Source organism: Erinaceus europaeus, chromosome 11 (assembly GCF_950295315.1).
Source record: "Erinaceus europaeus chromosome 11, mEriEur2.1, whole genome shotgun sequence".
NCBI lineage: Eukaryota > Metazoa > Chordata > Mammalia > Eulipotyphla > Erinaceidae > Erinaceus > Erinaceus europaeus.
The window spans coordinates 97,264,970-97,283,117 of NC_080172.1; the positions used below are offsets into that span (position 1 = coordinate 97,264,970).

Genomic DNA, 18,148 nt, shown 5'->3' on the forward strand with positions numbered 1-18,148 from the left:
ATAAAAAAATTTTTAAAAAAATTAAAAAGAATGAGCTAGCACCTACCGATAGGACTAACTGAAGTAGGATTGGAGCCCAAATCTGACTCCCAAGTCTGTACTCTTTCTGCTTTAGCACTCTAAATTTGATGTTTTGTTTGATTACATGCTTTTGGCATTCATTCCATTAAACTTTGGTTTCCCTTCTTTCCCCATGTAATTCAACTGTATGTGGAACTCCAAAGTTCTCATAATTCTCTTGCCTTTGACCATCAATTATCACTAATCGTCCCAGGTCTGGGTCACACCATGTTTATCTTAGGGACCTTCTGAATGCTGCAGAGGCCAAAGGAGCCAGTTTTGTGGAATCAGGCTTGTCTGACAGCATTAAATATCACCCTAATTTAATGAACATACAGCTTTCTGTTTGTTTTCGTCAGCACAGGGGGGCCTCTATGTCCAGTATTATTCTAGAGGAAGTAATTGCATATGAGTGACATTTGAAGGAAATAACATCAGGGAGTTATCTGAAAGTCTATGTGTGAGTTGGTATCTAACCGCAGCCATTGTACCCAGATCCCAGGGAAGAAACTGGTTTGAAGACAGGCTTGTCTCACGGACAGCTCATTATGCCCCTTCCAGCTTGCTGAGGAAGTAAAGTAAGGCGTTCATATGTACCTGCTCTCTGCCATGCACTTTGCATGATTCTCATCCTCATGATTCAGGAGGGCCTGGCAATAAAGAAATCTTAAACTGTTAGAGATAGTTGCAAGTGTCATGAAATAAACACAAAAACCACTCATGGTTAATGTATGCCTCCGCAAGAGAATGTGGGAGAACCTGCCTTTCAATACTGTTCTCAGGATTAAGTTAAATGTATATGTCATGGAAAGAATAGTCAAACATTTTGCCAGTGTTATTATTGGTTAATGCTGTTGGTATATGCTAAATTAGGGGAGACCTATCCAATCTGAACATTGGGGACAAGAGAACTCTTAAAGTGGCTTTTATTTTTTAATAGAAGCAAAGAGGAAGAAGAAGGGAGGGAGGGAAGGAGGGAGGGAGGGAAGGAGAGAGAGAGAGAGAGAAGGGTCCAGGCTCAAACCTGGGTCAAGCACACAACAAAGCAGCACACTATACAAGAGAGCTATTTCACACACCCAAGGAGGTGAATTTTAAATCAAGAAATAAGGGACCAGTTTTGTGACTAACTGGGAAAGAAGAGGGCTGAGACTAGAAAAATAACACTTGATGCAGGGAGATGGATTGACAAGTGTATGAGGCTTCAGAATGGAGAGTGAAATAAATTGTGGGCCATGAGACAGGCAAGACCCTGACTAGACAAAGAATTCAGATTTTTTTTTTCTTTCAAACGAGTCCTGCTGACAGCACCATGTCAGATAAGAGATATTCTTATTTATCTTTCTCCACAAAACCACTGCCATTTGTGACCCTATCTTTTTTGTTTATTTGTTTTGCTTTTACCAGTGCAAGACTTAGCTCTGGCTTATTAATAGTGCTAGGGATTGAACCTGGTACCTTGGAGCCTCAGGCATAAATCCTATTTGCATAATCTCCCCAGCCCTTGTAATTCCCTTGTAAACTCAGTGTTAATTCACAACTCTTTTTAGTCGGCTCCCAGTGACTTTGAACAGTACATGAAGTGACTTTTCTTAACTTTTTAGGAGAGAGACCTCAATGCTGCTTTTAGTTTGTGGCCTTAAGGAAAAAGTCACACAACCTCTTTATAAAATGAGGGTACTATCCTCAGCAAGTGAGACAACTAAACTAAGCGTTCTCACCAGTAAGGATGACTAAAGCCCACCTGGATGATCCAATGCAACACAAATGACCAGGCTTCACTTGACTCCACAGATGTAGCAGAAGGCCTATTTTTCATAAAGGCTCTAGATTTTGTTGGTGGTACTGCAACCAAACTGAGAATTACGGCCTACCTATTCTCTGAAACATTCACCAGTGATGTTAGTTGATATTTTTTGAAATTCATTTCAATACACTTTGACTAGGTAAAGTACATTTTCTAATTTTAATTAGCAAAATCTGACCTTTTTTTTTTGCTTTATTGAGGTATAATTGCCAAATTAAATAGTATATATTTAAAGTATACAAAGTGATGATTTGATACTCATATGCCTTGCAAAGTTTATTACCATAATCAAGTTAATTAACACATCTATCACCTGACATTATTACTTTTTGTTTATGTACCTGTTGTGAGAATGCTTAAAATCTATTCTCTTAGCAAATTTCAATTTTGCAACATGACATTATTAACCATACTCATTATGCTGTATACTAGCCCCCCAGAAAGTACTCATTTTATAAGTGAAAATTTGTACTGTTTACCACCATCTATTTCCTGTGTCCCTACTGCTCTCTTCCTAGGAGTCTGACTTTATTATTTAATTGAGTTGTTGGAGAAATCATGACACATTCTTGTAACAGATGGCACTAAGTCATTTTTGGAAGTACTAGAGTCATTCACATCTGTTATTTCTTTTTTTATTATTTATTTTTTATTTAAGAAAGGATTAATTAACAAAACCATGGGGTAAGAGGGGTAAAATTCCACACAATTCCCACCACCCAATCTCCATTTCCCACCCCCTCCCCTGATAGCTTTCCCATTCTCTATCCCTCTGGGAGCATAGACCCAGGGTCATTGTGGGTTGCAGAAGGTAGAAGGTCTGGCTTCTGTAATTGCTTCCCCGCTGAACATGGGCGTTGACTGGTCGGTCCATACTCCTAGTCTGCCTCTCTCTTTCCCTAGTAGGATGGGTCTCTGGGGAAGCTGAGCTCCAGGACACATTGGTGGGGTCTTCAGTCTAGGGAAGCCTGGCCGGCATCCTGATGACATCTGGAACCTGGTGACTCAAAAGAGAGTTAACATACGAAGCCAAACAAATTGTTGAGCAATCATGGACCCAAAGCTTGGAATAGTGGAGAGGAAATGTTAGGGGGGTACTCACTGCAAACTCTAGTGCACTCCTGCTTTCAGGCATATATTTTGCAGTAGTTTATGGATACGTGTGAATATATGCTCTCTCTCACAGAAACTGGTGTATATCTAGGTTTTGGGACTTTGTTAGAAAGTGAACCACCTGAGATGAAATTAGAGTATACTATGAAAGGAAAGGTCTCACCCGAGTAATGAAGCTGAAGGGTTGTCATTCCACACGTGAAGTCTCTGGACACAGTCTGAAGTGAAGCATGTTGAGGTGGCAATCGTTGTGTTGGTTAGGTTGTGATCGGCAGATGCAATATTATTTGATATGGATTGGGAGAGGCATACGGGAAAGTGGGCCCTATCCAGGGGTTCCAGGACTGGGGGAAGTAGAGGCTCTATAGTGGAGATGTGAGGTTCCTGCTGTCTTAGGGTTCAAAAAGACAATCGATAGTTAATGTTATCATCACATTATTTGGTAATTGAGTTAACTTTGAAAAGTCCTTTTGTTAGGGTTTGCTGTACAGTACCCAGTATCTTGTATATAGCTGTACTATTGGTTCACATCTGTTATTTCTATGTTATTTTACAAGTGATAGTTTTAGATTCATCCAAAAAATTGAATGACTTGGTTGAGTTTGGGAGAGTTTACAACAATTTGAATACGGAAGACAAAATCATACATTTTCACCATTTTTTGTTATTTTACTTAAGGGGAAAACGAGTGTCAAGCTTCTGAAAAGTTGCATAAAGGAAAATGCAAAATAAACACACAATCTTACTTTCACCCGTCAGAATGGTTATAATCAAATAGAAAACACTAAGTATTGACATAGAGATAGACATAGAGAAACTGGAACCCTGCATGTAAGAATAAAAGAGTTACAGCAAATTTAGAAAGCAGTTTAGCAAATTCTCAAAACGTTAAACATAAAATTGCTATATTACCCAACAATGCCACTCCTAGATATCAAGAGAAATGAAAACATATATCCACATAAAGATGCAATTATGAATGTTCATAATACTATTACTCATAGTAACCAAATAATGGTAACATCCAAAATGTCCATTAACTGTTGAAAATAAAATGTGGCATGTTCAGACAACTAAATATTTCAGCAATAAAAAAGGAGCAGAGCTATCTCACTTAAGATGATTTCTTAGAAAAACCTAGGAATTCCAAATAAGAGCAGAATTTCCAGGCCAGTAGGAAAGAAACTATGAAGGAAGGGACAAAAAGGAACCACAGTGGAATATTAATCACTCAGGTATAAAATAGCAAAACAGTGCTGAAAAGGACAAAGTGGGCACCAGCCAGTTGCAGATGCTACCATGATGCCAACCTGACTTCCCTGGGTAGATGACTTCACCAGTGTGTCCTGGAACTCCAGACTTCTCCAGACCCCTACCCAACTAGGAAAAGACAGAAATAGGCTGGAGGTATGGATCGAACTGTCAATATCTATGTCCAGTAGAGAATCAATTACAGAAGCCAGACCTTCCACCTTGTGCTGCCGATAAAGATCTTTGGTCCATACTCCCAAAGAGATTAAAAAAAAAAAAATAGGGGCATTTCCAAGGAAGGGCAGGGTATATGGAACTCTGTTGGTGGGAATTGTATGGAATTGTACCCCTCTAATCCCACAGTTTTATTGATCATTATTAAATCACTAACACATTTTTTTAAAAAGATAATTTCTTCAAACTCCATCTAAGATGAAGAAAATGAGATGACTTCATTTTTAATAGCTGAGTAGTATTCTCTTGTGTATATATACAACATGTTCTTTTATTGGAGGACAATAGTTTATAGTGCAGTTGTTGACACATGGATACAGTTGCTCATCTTCCCATGACATTTTTTTACAGAACACTCTTGCCTATAACTTAGTTGGTTTCACATCATCATGCAACAGGATCCCAAAGTTTTCTCCACTCCTTCTTTTCCCCTCCTTTCCCAGAGTCCCTTGCTTTGGTTTGATGCAATATATCATACCCAGTCCAAGTTTCACTTTATGTTTTCCTTCTCTGTCCTTATTTCTTTATTTCCATGTATAAGTGAGATCATTCACTATTTGTTTTGTTCTTCTCTTTTTGGCTTATACTTTACATTATTCTTTTAAGTTCCGTCCAAGATGATGCAAAGGATATGATTTCATCATTTTTAACAGGCAAGTAGTATTCCACAGTACATATATACACCACAGTTTCTTTCTTTCTTTTCCCTTTTGTTGTCCTTGTTGTTTTTTATTGTTGTTGTAGTTATTATTGTTCTGGTGGTTATTATTGTTGTTTTTATTGATGTTGTTGTTGTTGGATAGGACAGAGAGAAATGGAGAAAGGAGGACAAGACAAAGAGGGGGAGAGAAAGATAGACACCTGCAGACCTGCTTCACTGCCTGTGAAGCGACTTCCCTGCAGGTAGGGAACCAGGGGCTCGAACCAGGATCCTTATAATTGTCCTTGCACTTCGTGTCACCTGCGCTTAACCCGCTGGCTACTGTGTGACTCCCCAGACAACAATTTTCTTAGCCACTCACCTGTCATTGGACATCTGGGTTGTTTCCAAAGTTTTGACTATTCTGAAGTGTGCTATGAACATAAGGGTAAGTAAATCTCTCCTCATAGGTGTCTTTTTTTTCCTTTAGGTAAATCTTTAGAAGAGAATTTGCTGTGTCATGGGCTGGGTGATAGCTGCGCATAGTACAAAGTGCAACGGCCTGAGCAAGGTTCCTGGTTTGAGTCCCCAGCTTTCTGCCAGCAGCCAGTGGGAGGGGGGTTGCTTCACAAGTGGTGAAACTGGGAGGATTGGGGTCCTGGTGTAGCATGGGGTAAATAGACTTAACTTGGGAGTGAGATTGTTTTGCAGACACCTGCCATGAGGATATGAAAACATTGAGTTCATTTGTCAATAACAACTGTATAATCCATTAAACCCCTAGTAAAGTAAAAAGAAAAGAATGTTGTTACATGATACAACATAGAAGAACTTCAGAATTAGATGACAAATAAAACACTCACACACACACACACACACACACACACACACACACACACACAAGACTACATGTTGTAGGATTCTAATAATATGAAATGTTCAGAGTAGGTCAATCTTGAGAGGCCAAAATTACACCAGTGCCTGACTAAGGCTGAGTATGGAGAGTGACTTTAAATGAGCATGAGTGTTCTTTTAAAAATGATGGAAATGTTCTAAATCTAGATGATGGTGATGACTACACAGCTCTGCAAATACACTAGAAATCATTGAGTTTCCATTTTGAAGGGGAGAATTTTTGGAATTATATTATACATCAATAAAATCATTAAAGAACATTCCAATAAATGTTTAAAAGCATCAAGGGAATTTTTCTAGGCCTGCCTTTGAAGGTCATCTTTGTGCAAGGTGGTAATGCCCTATCAAGGAGATTCCAAATGCTGTATATTGTAAGATATAAACTCAGCTATTCAAGACAGAAAGGATCAGGAGCTGGATACTAGCAGGATTTGATGTGGTTGTCACTATGAAAGTGCTACTTACCTTACAATTCAATCCTTCCTTCAGAAGTATTTCTAGAACTTCTTTGTGCTAAACGCTGTCCTTGGGGCTGAAGATAAGAGTGTGAATGAGACAAAGTCCTTTCTCTCTAGTAAGTGAGAAAGACAATAAATATATAAAGCACAAGTCATTCCTAAAATTATTTTAGTTTAAAAATAGACCTAGACCTGGGCTGTGGCACACCGAGAAAGGCACACATATCACCACAAGTGAGGATCCAAGTTCAAGGTCCTGGTGATGAAGGAAGCTTCAAGAGTAGTGAAGTGGTGTCATGGGTGTCTCTTTCTTCCTCTCTAACCCCTTTCTCTCTCAATTTCTCTCTGTCACTATAAAAAGAAAGAAAGAAGGGGCTGGGTGGTGGGGTACCTGTTGATAGCACATATTATAATTCTCAAGGACCCAGGTTTGAGACCCTGATCCATACCTGTAGGGGAAAAGCTTTGTGAGGGGTGAAGCAGGGCTGCAGGTGTCTCTCTGTCTCTCTCCCTCCTTATCTCCCCCTTCCATCTCGTGTTCTGGCTGTCTCTATCCAATAAATAAATTTTAAAAAAATTTAAAAGAAAGAGAAATACAGAGCGAGAAGAAAAAAGAAAGAGAGAGAGAGAATAGAATATGCATTAGAGCACAGACAACAGGGTTTCTGTGAGGACTCTCCTTTCACACTCAAATAATTCCCATGGGTGCCCTGCTAAGTTCTGCCTCTGAAGAATCACCGTCTAGGCCCATGGCATTGAACCAGTCTAAAGGGAAAACAGAGACTCAGCTACTCCAGCCACTGCACTTTGGTGACAGTGCAGGGGGCAGGATAGGGAAGGGAAGCCAGGGGAAATTCAAATGGTCACCTGGTGATCTGGGTGTCTCTCTGCTCTAGACTGAGCCTCTCCCCATCTGTGAAAAGGTAGTATGCTCCAAACCTAGAAGTGATGCAGTGGGTGAGACATTGGACTCTCAAGCGTGAGGTCCTGAGTTTGATGTCTGGTGCTGCATGTGTCAGAGTGATGCTCTGATTCTGTCTCTTCCTCTCTTGTTAGTGAAAGACTAAATCTTTTTAAAGAGGAAGAAAGAAAGAAAGGAAAGAAAGAAAGAAAGAAAGAAAGAAAGAAAGAAAGAAAGAAAGGAGGAAGAAAGAGGCTGCCTGAAGCTGTGGATTTTTCTCACAGACCCCAACCCCCAGCAATAACTCTGGTAGCAAAATAAAGTAAGTTAAATTAAACTAAGAGATTAACAAGAGATGGGAAATATAGGCAATGGAGGCTGAGGAGTTGGAAAAGGCCTACCTCAAGAGATGTTTTGAGTTAACACCTGAGGGATGTGAAGGGGCCATTATGTAGAAATCAGGAGAAGGGGCCTGAGGAGAGATAGTTAATATAAATCCTCTCAGGTAACAAGCAGTGAGTAATGGTGATATAATCAAGGAGGGGTTCTTTACCAGATAATGTGGGGGAAAAATAAACAAGGGTGGAAATTCCAGATTCTGGTCTTGTATTTTTACTTCAATAGGAAACCACTAGGGGAGGGAGGGGGAGGTGTTTAAGCAGGATCATGGGGGCTTCTTGGAGACAAGAATATAGAGGAGGCAAAGAACGATAAAAGTCCAGAGTAAAGGGGAAGGTGTGTCAGGAGAAGAAGAGAGATGATAGCAACTTAGGTGAATGCAGTAGCAACAGGGCTGGTAGAAAGCGTGTAGATTTTGGATGTACACACAAGGATAGATGAGTTATGAATTAGATGAGTTGAGGTGATTAGAGAAAACAAAAAGGTATGAAGAATCACCCTTGAATTTTGTGTCGAGCAACTAGGTGGCAGGTGTACCCTGATTTGAGGTGTCAGCCATTCTCTTTGAGACTGACTCTACTGTGTTTATATTAAATGAAAAAAAAAAGTAGCAGTGAACTATCAATAGCTTACTTGGATAGTGTGCTACTTTGCCATTCTTATGACCCAGGTTCCAGCCTAGCTCCCACCTCATTGAAGGGATCTCTCTCTCTCTCTCTCTCTCTCTCTCTCTCTCTCTCTCCTCTCCCCACCTCACCTCACCAAAAGCAAACAGAAAAATGAAAAAATAAAAAAAAGATTCAGAGAAGCTAAACTTCTTAACTCCAAAGTACCCACCTGCAGAGTGGAAGAAATAGATTCAAAATCAGAGTTTTAAAAGGCTGTCTTTTGAACACTGCTCAGTACTGTTTGCTGCCCAGTGAATGGGCATATGGAAGGTAGCATTGGGTAGAATGAGAAGGACTCCTTAGTAGTGAATTTGGTGGGTAGACTTGTCATAAAGTAAGAGGGAGAAAAACAGGTTGGTAGAGTAACATTTTTTCCCCCAGTGAACACATTAGATAATCAGAAAGATTTAGACTCAGTGTCAAGCTGAATGGAGATTGACAGCTAATAAAAGCCTAGTAATTACAGGAAAACATCAGATTGAAAAGTGCAGCTTTTCTTGAAACACCTGAAGCTATTTAATATATCTTATGTTTGCTTCAGACCGACAGACAGCTCCCAGAGCAAGACTGGTCTCATTACTGAACTAATGGACATTACACTCTGAGGTACCTTTTCTTCTGTCAAATAAATCAGAATTTTAAAAAGTGAAACCCATGATTGCCACGCTACAAATGTTAGCAAGGACATTGCAGAGTGTTTTAGGTGTCAAGTTTAATTTGACTTGGCCTGCTCTGTTCCCTTAAGAAAGGCTCAGGAGGCATGAGCTGGGTCGCAAGGAGAATTCTTTCTGCTCTTACTCTCTGGGGTGTGACAGACATCAGACCTTGGTTCCTGGATTGTTTTCACAAGTAGGGATTTCTCCTGTTACCATAACCCAAAGGAATAAGTTGTGATTAAAATTGTCATGCTCCCCTATTTTCTTAATTGGGTTTTGGGAATAATTCATACCTTCCAAGATTCGTTTTTTACACAGTTCCTGGGCCTCAAGCATATGATACCATCACTGAGCAGTCGCCCCAGAGCCAGTTTTTTCCTTTTTTAATTTTTTAATTTTTTTAACCAAGGTTATTGCTGGGCTCTGTGCCTGTACTATGAATCCACTGCTCCTGGCAACCTTTTTTTCTTTCTTTCTACTTTATTTTTTGTTTTATTTGACAGGACAGAGAGAAATTGAGAGGGGAGGGGGAGATAGAGAGGGAGATAGAAAGGTAGACACCTGCGGACCTGACTCACTGCTCACGAAATGGACTTTCTGCAGGTGGGGAACAAGGGCTCGATGCAGGTCCTTGCACATGGTGATACATGTGCTTAACTGAGTCAGCCACCTCCCTGCCCCTGTCAGTTTTTGTCCTTCTCTTGCCCTTTCTCACTATCTGTCTTTTGTTGACAAACAGAGAAAGACTGAAAGGGAAGGGAGAGGTAGAGAGAAAGACAGACACCTACAGCTCGGCTTCACAACTTATAAGACTTCATCCCTACAGGTGGGGGTTGGGGGGCTTTGAACTCAGATCTTTGCTGATGGTAATGTGTACTCTACTGGATGAGCCACTGTCCAGTCCCACCAAGGGCCAATGTTTAATATGGTATTTGGATAGAGAAAGAGCTGGCAAAGTAGCTCATCCAGGAGAGGGCCTGCTCTGTCATGTATGAGACTCAGGTTTGAGCCAGGCCCCCATCTCACTGTGAGATGCTTCAGTGCTGTGATATCATTTCCGCTCCCTCAGTTTTTCTGTTTCTTTCTATCTGAAAAAGTCTGATTAAACTAGTGGAGCTTGAGCAATGACAAGAGAGAGGGTATGGGAATGGGGAGTTAGAGAAAGAGAGAGGAGAGATACCACAATATCTTTCCACCATCCATGAAGCTCTCCCTGTTGGCACATGACATCCATGGTGACCTCATGTGGTACTGAGGTTTGAACCTAGGGTCTTGCACATAATGAAATGTGTGCTTTCCCAACCCCCCTAAAATAGTCTAAACCATTCATTAGCCCCACTAAGTTACACACAGTGCCTAGATACTGAAATGGTGGCAGATGCTTACACAATATCAACAGCAAAAAGAAAAATGGGGAGCTCACTTTTATTAGAAAGGCAGTCACCTGCTTACCACAGGTTCTTGCACATCATGCTCTTGAGACTCAAACTGTGGCTGCGAGAGTCAGTGGCCTGGAGAAAGGGTAACTCCTCCATGTGCTGTAGATTTTCCTGGACATTTTTCACCTCACAACAGCTCTAATGACCTTGGCATCAAGCTCTTACTGGGGATTAATAACTGGCTGAGATTAATGGCCCTTGCTGTGTCCTGGGCCATTTTCCCAGCCAGCCATTAATTCCAAGCAGGGCCCTGGGCTCTGGCCATTGTGGCTCCCTGGGCCCAGTGGCTGCCCTGAGGCAAATGGCCACAGCCTTGTTGACTTCAGGCTGGGACATCCACAACACTCTCCTTATTTTCTCCATGACATTAGTATGAAAGAGTACAGTCCGCAAGCAAATTGTTGCTTACAGTGTCAGGAGGTAGGTTCTTCTTTTCTTTTCTTTCTTTTTTTATTTTTTCAGAGAACAGGTAGAATTTTTCCCCCAGGGGAGATGAGGTTTCATTCAATCATTAATTAATATAGTCATCCATTCATTATAGTTTGAGTGCTTCTCATGGGTCAAGATACAAGAGAGATAATCAAGACTGGAACAACCTAGTAGGGGTGTCCTTGTCTTCCAACAGTGGGTGAAACACCTCTCCAAATGAGATTTTTAAGGCAAATGTTCCTAAGAATCAGGGAGGCTGAGTAGTGTGAGGATAAAATCAGAAAGGAAATCTTGCCAGATAATGTGTTCAGTGGGATCCTTCCTTCATGCCCTCCACAGAGTATTTGTTTGTTTGCTTGTTTGTTTGCTTTGCTTTGTTTTCTCATAGTTACAAGTTTACTTTCCCATGCTCTGAGTATTCTGGAAAAGAGCTTGTAAATACTGCATCAAGAATCTTTACTCATCAGTGAATGAACATTTCTACCTACTAATAAGAGTTATTAAAACTCTAGGGACAGTACCAGTACTTAGATATAGAAAAGGGTGACTCTTATCTTAAAGAACTCTACCATGTCCTAAGAAAAAGGGTCACCATTCATAGAATTTAGTCATTCTGTCCCCACCGGACACTAACAGTTCTTCCAAAAGCAGAAAGCAGACTTCATTTCCTCTTGTGGAAGTGAATCAGCCTTTGGTACATGTTCTTATCAGCTGCAGGAAGTGTAACATTGTATTTGGAACAGCTATTGTCATTTTATTGGCACCACTTACCAAAAAGCACTCAAGGCATAATTCAAACTACATTCTTTTTCTGTATTGTTTGGAGCATCTGCACAGCTCAAAGAGTGGTTATTGTTGCTTGAAGTAATCAATACCTCATAGCCAAGGCAGGTGGGTGGGAATCATGAGAAAGGGCTTTCTAGGACTGGGTGGACCATGGCATGTTCTGATGGTACCCAATAATCACAGATGATTGGTATAGTACATTTAGGAAATGTGACTTAGCCTCAAAGGATCTCCAACTGGACTCATGTGGGCACAGGAGAGAGAAGGCCTTGAACCCTCTGTAAAACACTACAGTTTTCACCAGTCAACCAGCCACTGCTCTAAGAATCAATAGCAGTGGGGTCAGGTGGTGGCACACCTGGTTAAGGGGACATATTACAGTTCGTAAGAACCCATGTTCAAGCCTCTGGTCCCCACCTGTAAAGGGGAAACTTTACAAGTGGTAAAGCAGAGATACACATGTCTCTCTTTCTCTCTCCATCTTTATCTCCCCTCCCTTTTCCATTTCTCTCTGTCTCTATCCAAAATAAGTAAACAATAAATAAAATATGTATGTTCAAAAATTTTTAGAGAGTTGATAGCAGTCAAGTAATTTATTATGGGAAAGAAATGTTAGTACTTTTGTTCAAAAATGTTCCACTAAAAAAATATATGAGCACCATGTTTTAAAAATATAAGTTAAACTAGAAAATTCAGGATGGTAATTCTATGTATGTTTGATGACAGAAGGCAAATTCCAATGGCCTTGGGGTCCAGTGGAATAGAATCTTACAAAGTGATCTTATTTAGCAAACATTCAGTTACACGGTACCTCAGGGATATACTTAGTATTCTGTAAACAAATGTCTTTTAAATGAATGAATGAATGAATGCCATCCACTCATAAGTACCTACTTGACTGCCTCTTTCTTTTACTAGTAAGAAAGTTAAGTACTGATTTGGGGGGGGGGGTCAGCTTTTAGATGCTGGGGTTCATGATCTTAATCTTTACTCCTATAGGAGTTTGTAGATATTCCTTGTCATCATTGCAGAAATGGTCTAGACTTCTGTGAATGTTTAGAAAATGACCAACTGTCCCGAGAATGTAGGGCTTTCAGTACTAACATTTAGGCAACCTCTAAAAACCCAGAGAGGTTGACTTTTCAAATGTGAGAGCTCACCTTGCTGCTCAGTCACCCCTCATGATCCCTGCTACTTCCCGTCTACTCAACACCAGAGAACATCACCTCTGAGAAGCTGGGGCTTGGTGTCGGCACTATGATTCCACTGCTCTCAGCAGCCTTTTTTTTTTTTTTTTAAATATTTTTCCCCTCTATTTTTATTTGCTAGGGCAGAGAGTAACTGAGAGGGGAGGGGTGACAGAGAGAAAAAGAGAAAGCTCGACACTTGCCAGACCTGCTTTACCACTCATGAAATGTCCCCACTGTAGCTGGGGAGTGGGGGCTTGAACCCAGGTGCTTGTACTTGTCATTGTGCATAGTACTATGTGTGCTTAACTGAAGGTGCTACTGTTACTCCTCTCACCCCCTCAAAGTACACTTTCCATGCCTGGGTTTATTTGTCCTATAATGTCTTGTGATACTGGTGACCACACTCTGTTTTTCAATTTAGTTAATCTAATCTGTATCATTTCCACTGCAAAATCCTTCCCTGGCTGTCCTCCCACAAGTCTCTTTTAGACAAGTTCAAGTGGTCACTCATTGCTGGGGCTGAGAGATATAGTTAGCCCCTAGGTTCTGCAGTTAGAATTCCTGGGTTCAGATCCTAGCTCTGTTACTTCCTAACAGGATGGACTTCAAAAGGTTCCTCTGCATCCTCATTTAGTGAAGAAGGGATAAAGATATATGATATTTTATAGGGTTTGTTTTTTAAAATATATTTATTTATTTTATTTATAAAATGGAAATATTAACAAGACCATAGGATAAGAGGGGTACAGTTCCACACAATTCCCACCACCAGAGCTCTGTATCCTTTTCCTTCGCTTGAAAGCTTTCCTATTTTTTTATCCCTCTAAAAGTATGGACCCCCGATCATTATGGGGTGTAGAAGGTGGAAGGTCTGGCTTCTGTAATTGCTTCTCCACTGAACATGGGCATTGGCAGGTCAGTCAATATTCTCAGCCTCTCTTTCCTTAGTGGGGCAGGGATCTGGGAAAGCAGAGCTCCAGGACACACTGGTGGGGTTGTCTGCCCAGGGAAGTCCGGTTGGCATCATGGTAGCATCTGGAACCTGGTGGCTGAAAGAGAGTTAAGACATAAAGCAGAACAAATTGTTGACTCATCAGAAACCTGAAGGCAGAACATTGCAGATGAGAGCTGAGGTCTCCATTTTGGAAAAAGCTAGTAGGTCTATTTTAGGTATATTCCAAGGGGCCCATGACTTTATTAGTTTTTGCCTAAGCCTGACCGCTAACATGAAGATGGACCAAAGGTATTGTCTGGGGAAATGGTGTCATAGTTGGAAAAAGGACTAGAAAGCTGGATCAGGGAAGAGAGTAGCTTCCAAACATGGGAAAAGGACATGAATATTGTTAATTGTAAACTCCATCGATTCAAGCTGGGGCCTGTATTCAACACAGGAGTCTACATAACCTCTGCATCCCTGTAGGTCTGAGCTCACATTCTGTGGTTATGGCTAGGAACATACCAGGATGCACTAATTTAGGGACCCATCTTCCTCGGGTGGTAGAGTATGTTGTCCAACTTCTCTTCAAAGAATGGGACAGTTCCTACCATTGTTGATCCACATTGAGGGCAATGTCCTATAGGGGCCCACAAAAAGGTCCATTATGTTGTTCCTGATGGAGATGACCACTGACAGTGGAAAGAGGGATCTGTTAGAGGTCTAGGCTCATCATGTCTCTGTGGGAATCCCAGGACTAGGGCCCCAGGTGATGGGGTGGTCTTATAGAAACCAAAGAGCCATCAGTAACAAATGCCAGTCTCTTGCCTGTATCCAGCTTTTGTAGTCCTTACTTTGTCTGGCAAGGTTAGCCCTGGAGTGATTGAGGGAAGTGAAATAGGTAATAGATGAGGAGGATATCTAGGTCTAAGTAGAAACTATTTGATTAGGTACTTTATGGTATCTTTTTTAGATCTTTCTATTTGCTTGCGTCATTTATCGGCTCACTGCAAGCTATTGTGCACTTTTGCTTTAAGATATATAAAATATATTTATTTTTAGGAGAAAAAGAAATATTGAACTCAGTATCTCATGTTTCAGAGTTGCTTTAGCCATTGAGCTACCTGACAAGCCATCTTATAGGGCTTAAAAAATATAATGCAATTATGTAAAAAGCTCAGAATAGAATCAGGCAGATAGACAACATTCAAAAGTAATAAGTTGACTACTATTTCCTTTGTACCCCCCACAGCCTTGCTGTGTTCTAAACATGATCCTTTTTAGTACTTTAGTTCAGTCCTCCTCTTCATCCTGCTGACTTTATGCACTTTTTTACTGCCAACTATCCCTAAATTTCACTCCTTCTCCCCTTAAAATCAGGAAGAAAAAAAATCATTCTAATTTCCACTTCAAATCTTATGGCACCTATAGGGTTAAAATTCATCATTTCCCATGTGTTCCTTGGCAATATTTAGTTGGGATAAATTTTTCTCAGATATATATATATATTAAATATACATATTAAATATATATATATATATTTAATTTGGTTTTGAAATCTATTTCCCATTCGCAGGTGTCTGGGCCCCGTAAACAGACCATTCTAATGCATCCACTGTGGATCTTTTCTCATGGTAGCAACTGTAAAAACTGTCAGTGAAAGGCCTCTTAGGCTCCTCCATTTTAGCATTTGATTTTGCAGTAGTACAACTGAGTTGTTGGCATCATGCAGGGTCCACGCACTCCCAAATTAAAAATGAAATCCGCGGACACAAGTGTACATACATTAACAAAGAAGTGAAAGATCATGCTTTAGAAAACTAATTTAATATATTCTCTTTTAAGTTTATACTATGATTTTATTGTAAACAAATTTTAGAGTAAATTTTATCCCAAACAATATATACTGAATTTCCCAGTCCTGTTTTTTAGTTAAAGCATTGAATTTCACATTCTTTTTCTTTTGCTGTGTTAACATTTAATTACCACTGTATTACACACATTTGTCAGAAAGAGAACATATTTTAGCTTTAATCATAGTGGTTTGTTCAAACATTACAGAAATGGGTTAAAGAATATGGGGTTATAACTTCCCCTTTTTGTTACTGTTTTTTCTTTCTTTTTTTTAATAACTTTTTATTACTATTATCTTTATTGGATAAAGACAGCCAGAAATCGAGAGGGAGGGGGGAGGTAGAGAGAGAGAGAGAGAGATACCTGTAGCCCTGCTTCACCACTTGCGAAGCTTTCCTCCTGCAGGTAGGGCCCGGGGGCTTGAACCTTGTGCACTGTAACATGTGTGCTCAACCAGGTGCACCACTGCCTGGCCCCCTTTCTTTTCTTTTCTTTTTCTTTTTTTTTTTTTTTTAGTTTATTTATACTAAGGAAACACTAACAAAACCATAAGAGGGGTAACAACTCCACACAATTCCTACCACCAGAACTCTGTATTGGGATAAATGTGAATAACATCCGAGAGTATAGACTAGTTCTTACTTTTCAATATAGTGAGCTATAAGCATCAAAAATAGGATCACAGTAATTCATAGTGTAGTCTTTCCTTTGACTTGGAGATAAATCTGGATTCAGAAAGATGTGGGAGGGAAGTTGGTTACTTGCCAATTATACATCCTTGAGCAAGTTTCTCAGTATCTCAGAGCCTGGTTAACCCCATCTGAGAAACAGGCGAAACGGTCACTTTCTGGGTTGGCGTGACCATTTGGTTATTTAATACCAGTAAAATGCAAGTCCAGTGCTTTGTTCTCTTTCTCCACTGTCCAGAGCTCCCTGTCACCAATTTGGAGGAGAATATAAGAATGAATGAGGCAGTTACAGAAGGGATATGTTATGGCAGGGAAATGAGAAGAAGGGAGACCTACAAACCTCCCCTGAGGCAAGGGAATGTGACCTGTTGATGCCTAATAAGATTGACTGCTGAAGGTATTCTTCTTGCCCTCCTTTCCAGCCCCTGAAAATGCACTGCACGGCCTGTGCTCTGGTGACAAGTTCAGGGCACCTCCTGCGCAGCCGGCAAGGCCCCCACATTGACCAGACCGAGTGTGTCATCCGCATGAATGATGCCCCCACGCGGGGCTATGGGCGCGACGTGGGCAATCGCACCAGCCTGAGGGTGATCGCCCATTCCAGCATCCAGAGGATCCTGCGCAACCGCCATGACCTGCTCAACGTGAGCCAGGGCACTGTGTTCATCTTCTGGGGCCCCAGCAGCTACATGCGGCGTGACGGCAAGGGCCAGGTCTACAACAACCTGCAGCTCCTGAGCCAAGTGCTGCCTCAGCTAAAAGCCTTCATGATCACGCGCCATAAGATGTTCCAGTTCGATGAGCTCTTCAAGCAGGAGACAGGAAAAGACAGGTATAGAGATGCGGGGTGGTAAGGTGGCATTGGTGCAAGGAAGGACGAGAAAATATCCTTCCTGGCTGAGTCACCCAAAGCGACATGTTTGTTAGTCATGTTCCCCACCCGCAAACTCACACACTCTTCAGGCGGTTTGTAGAAATGAACTGTAGGCTCTTCCTGGAGAACTGAGCTGTTGAAGCTGAATTTATAAGCAAAGTGAAATGTAACTGAATCAATTGTGTGGCTACTTCAGGGCCAAATCTCTGTTTGAGAGGAAAAGGCTACAGAGCTGTTGGTTTACAATGGTAATCAGTACAAGATAATAGTTACATTATATTTCACTTTACTTATGTGAACAGTAACCAGAAAGAAGTGCAAGAGTTTATTTTTCTCTTACAAAGGCAAACATTGATTCAGTCAACCAGTATTTATTGGTGCAACTTCACTGCACTTGGCAAAGAGGTTAAGGTCAAAAAAACCAAACTAGACTCTACCTTTCTCAAATCTAAAGTCTTCCAGGAATTTATCCAAACAGTGCCCAGTGTACTGAGGGTCATACAAAGAGAAGAAAGAGAAGCTGTGACAATCAGGAGACAGAGACACCTGTCACAGTGTAAGGCATGGTTTTCCAAACTGTTAGTTACAAATCCATGATGGGACACGAAATCAATGTAGTGAGTCACTGCAAGATTCTTTTTAATGTAATTGAAAGAATAGAACAGAATGAAACAGAAACAGATAGCATCAGCATTCATCCTCCATAGTAAGTAAAGCATGGTTTCATCAATCAATACTTATTTCAGTTTTACACATATAAATGCACATACACACGAGTTACTTTTTTTTTTTGAGACGATGAAAATAGTCTGGAATTAGGTTGTAATGATTTTACAACCCTACTAAAATCA

The 18,148-nt window shown here is 40.7% G+C and overlaps 1 protein-coding gene across 1 annotated transcript in view; it reads left to right on the forward strand.

Annotated features, from left to right (window-relative positions):
- Positions 1 to 18,148, forward strand: part of ST6GALNAC5 (ST6 N-acetylgalactosaminide alpha-2,6-sialyltransferase 5) — a 248,155-nt gene that overhangs the window by 205,925 nt on the left and 24,082 nt on the right. Inside the window, exon 3 of the mRNA XM_060202191.1 lies at positions 16,846 to 17,255. Coding sequence (XP_060058174.1) covers positions 16,846 to 17,255 — 410 coding nt within the window. The remainder of the gene's footprint in view (positions 1 to 16,845; positions 17,256 to 18,148) is intronic.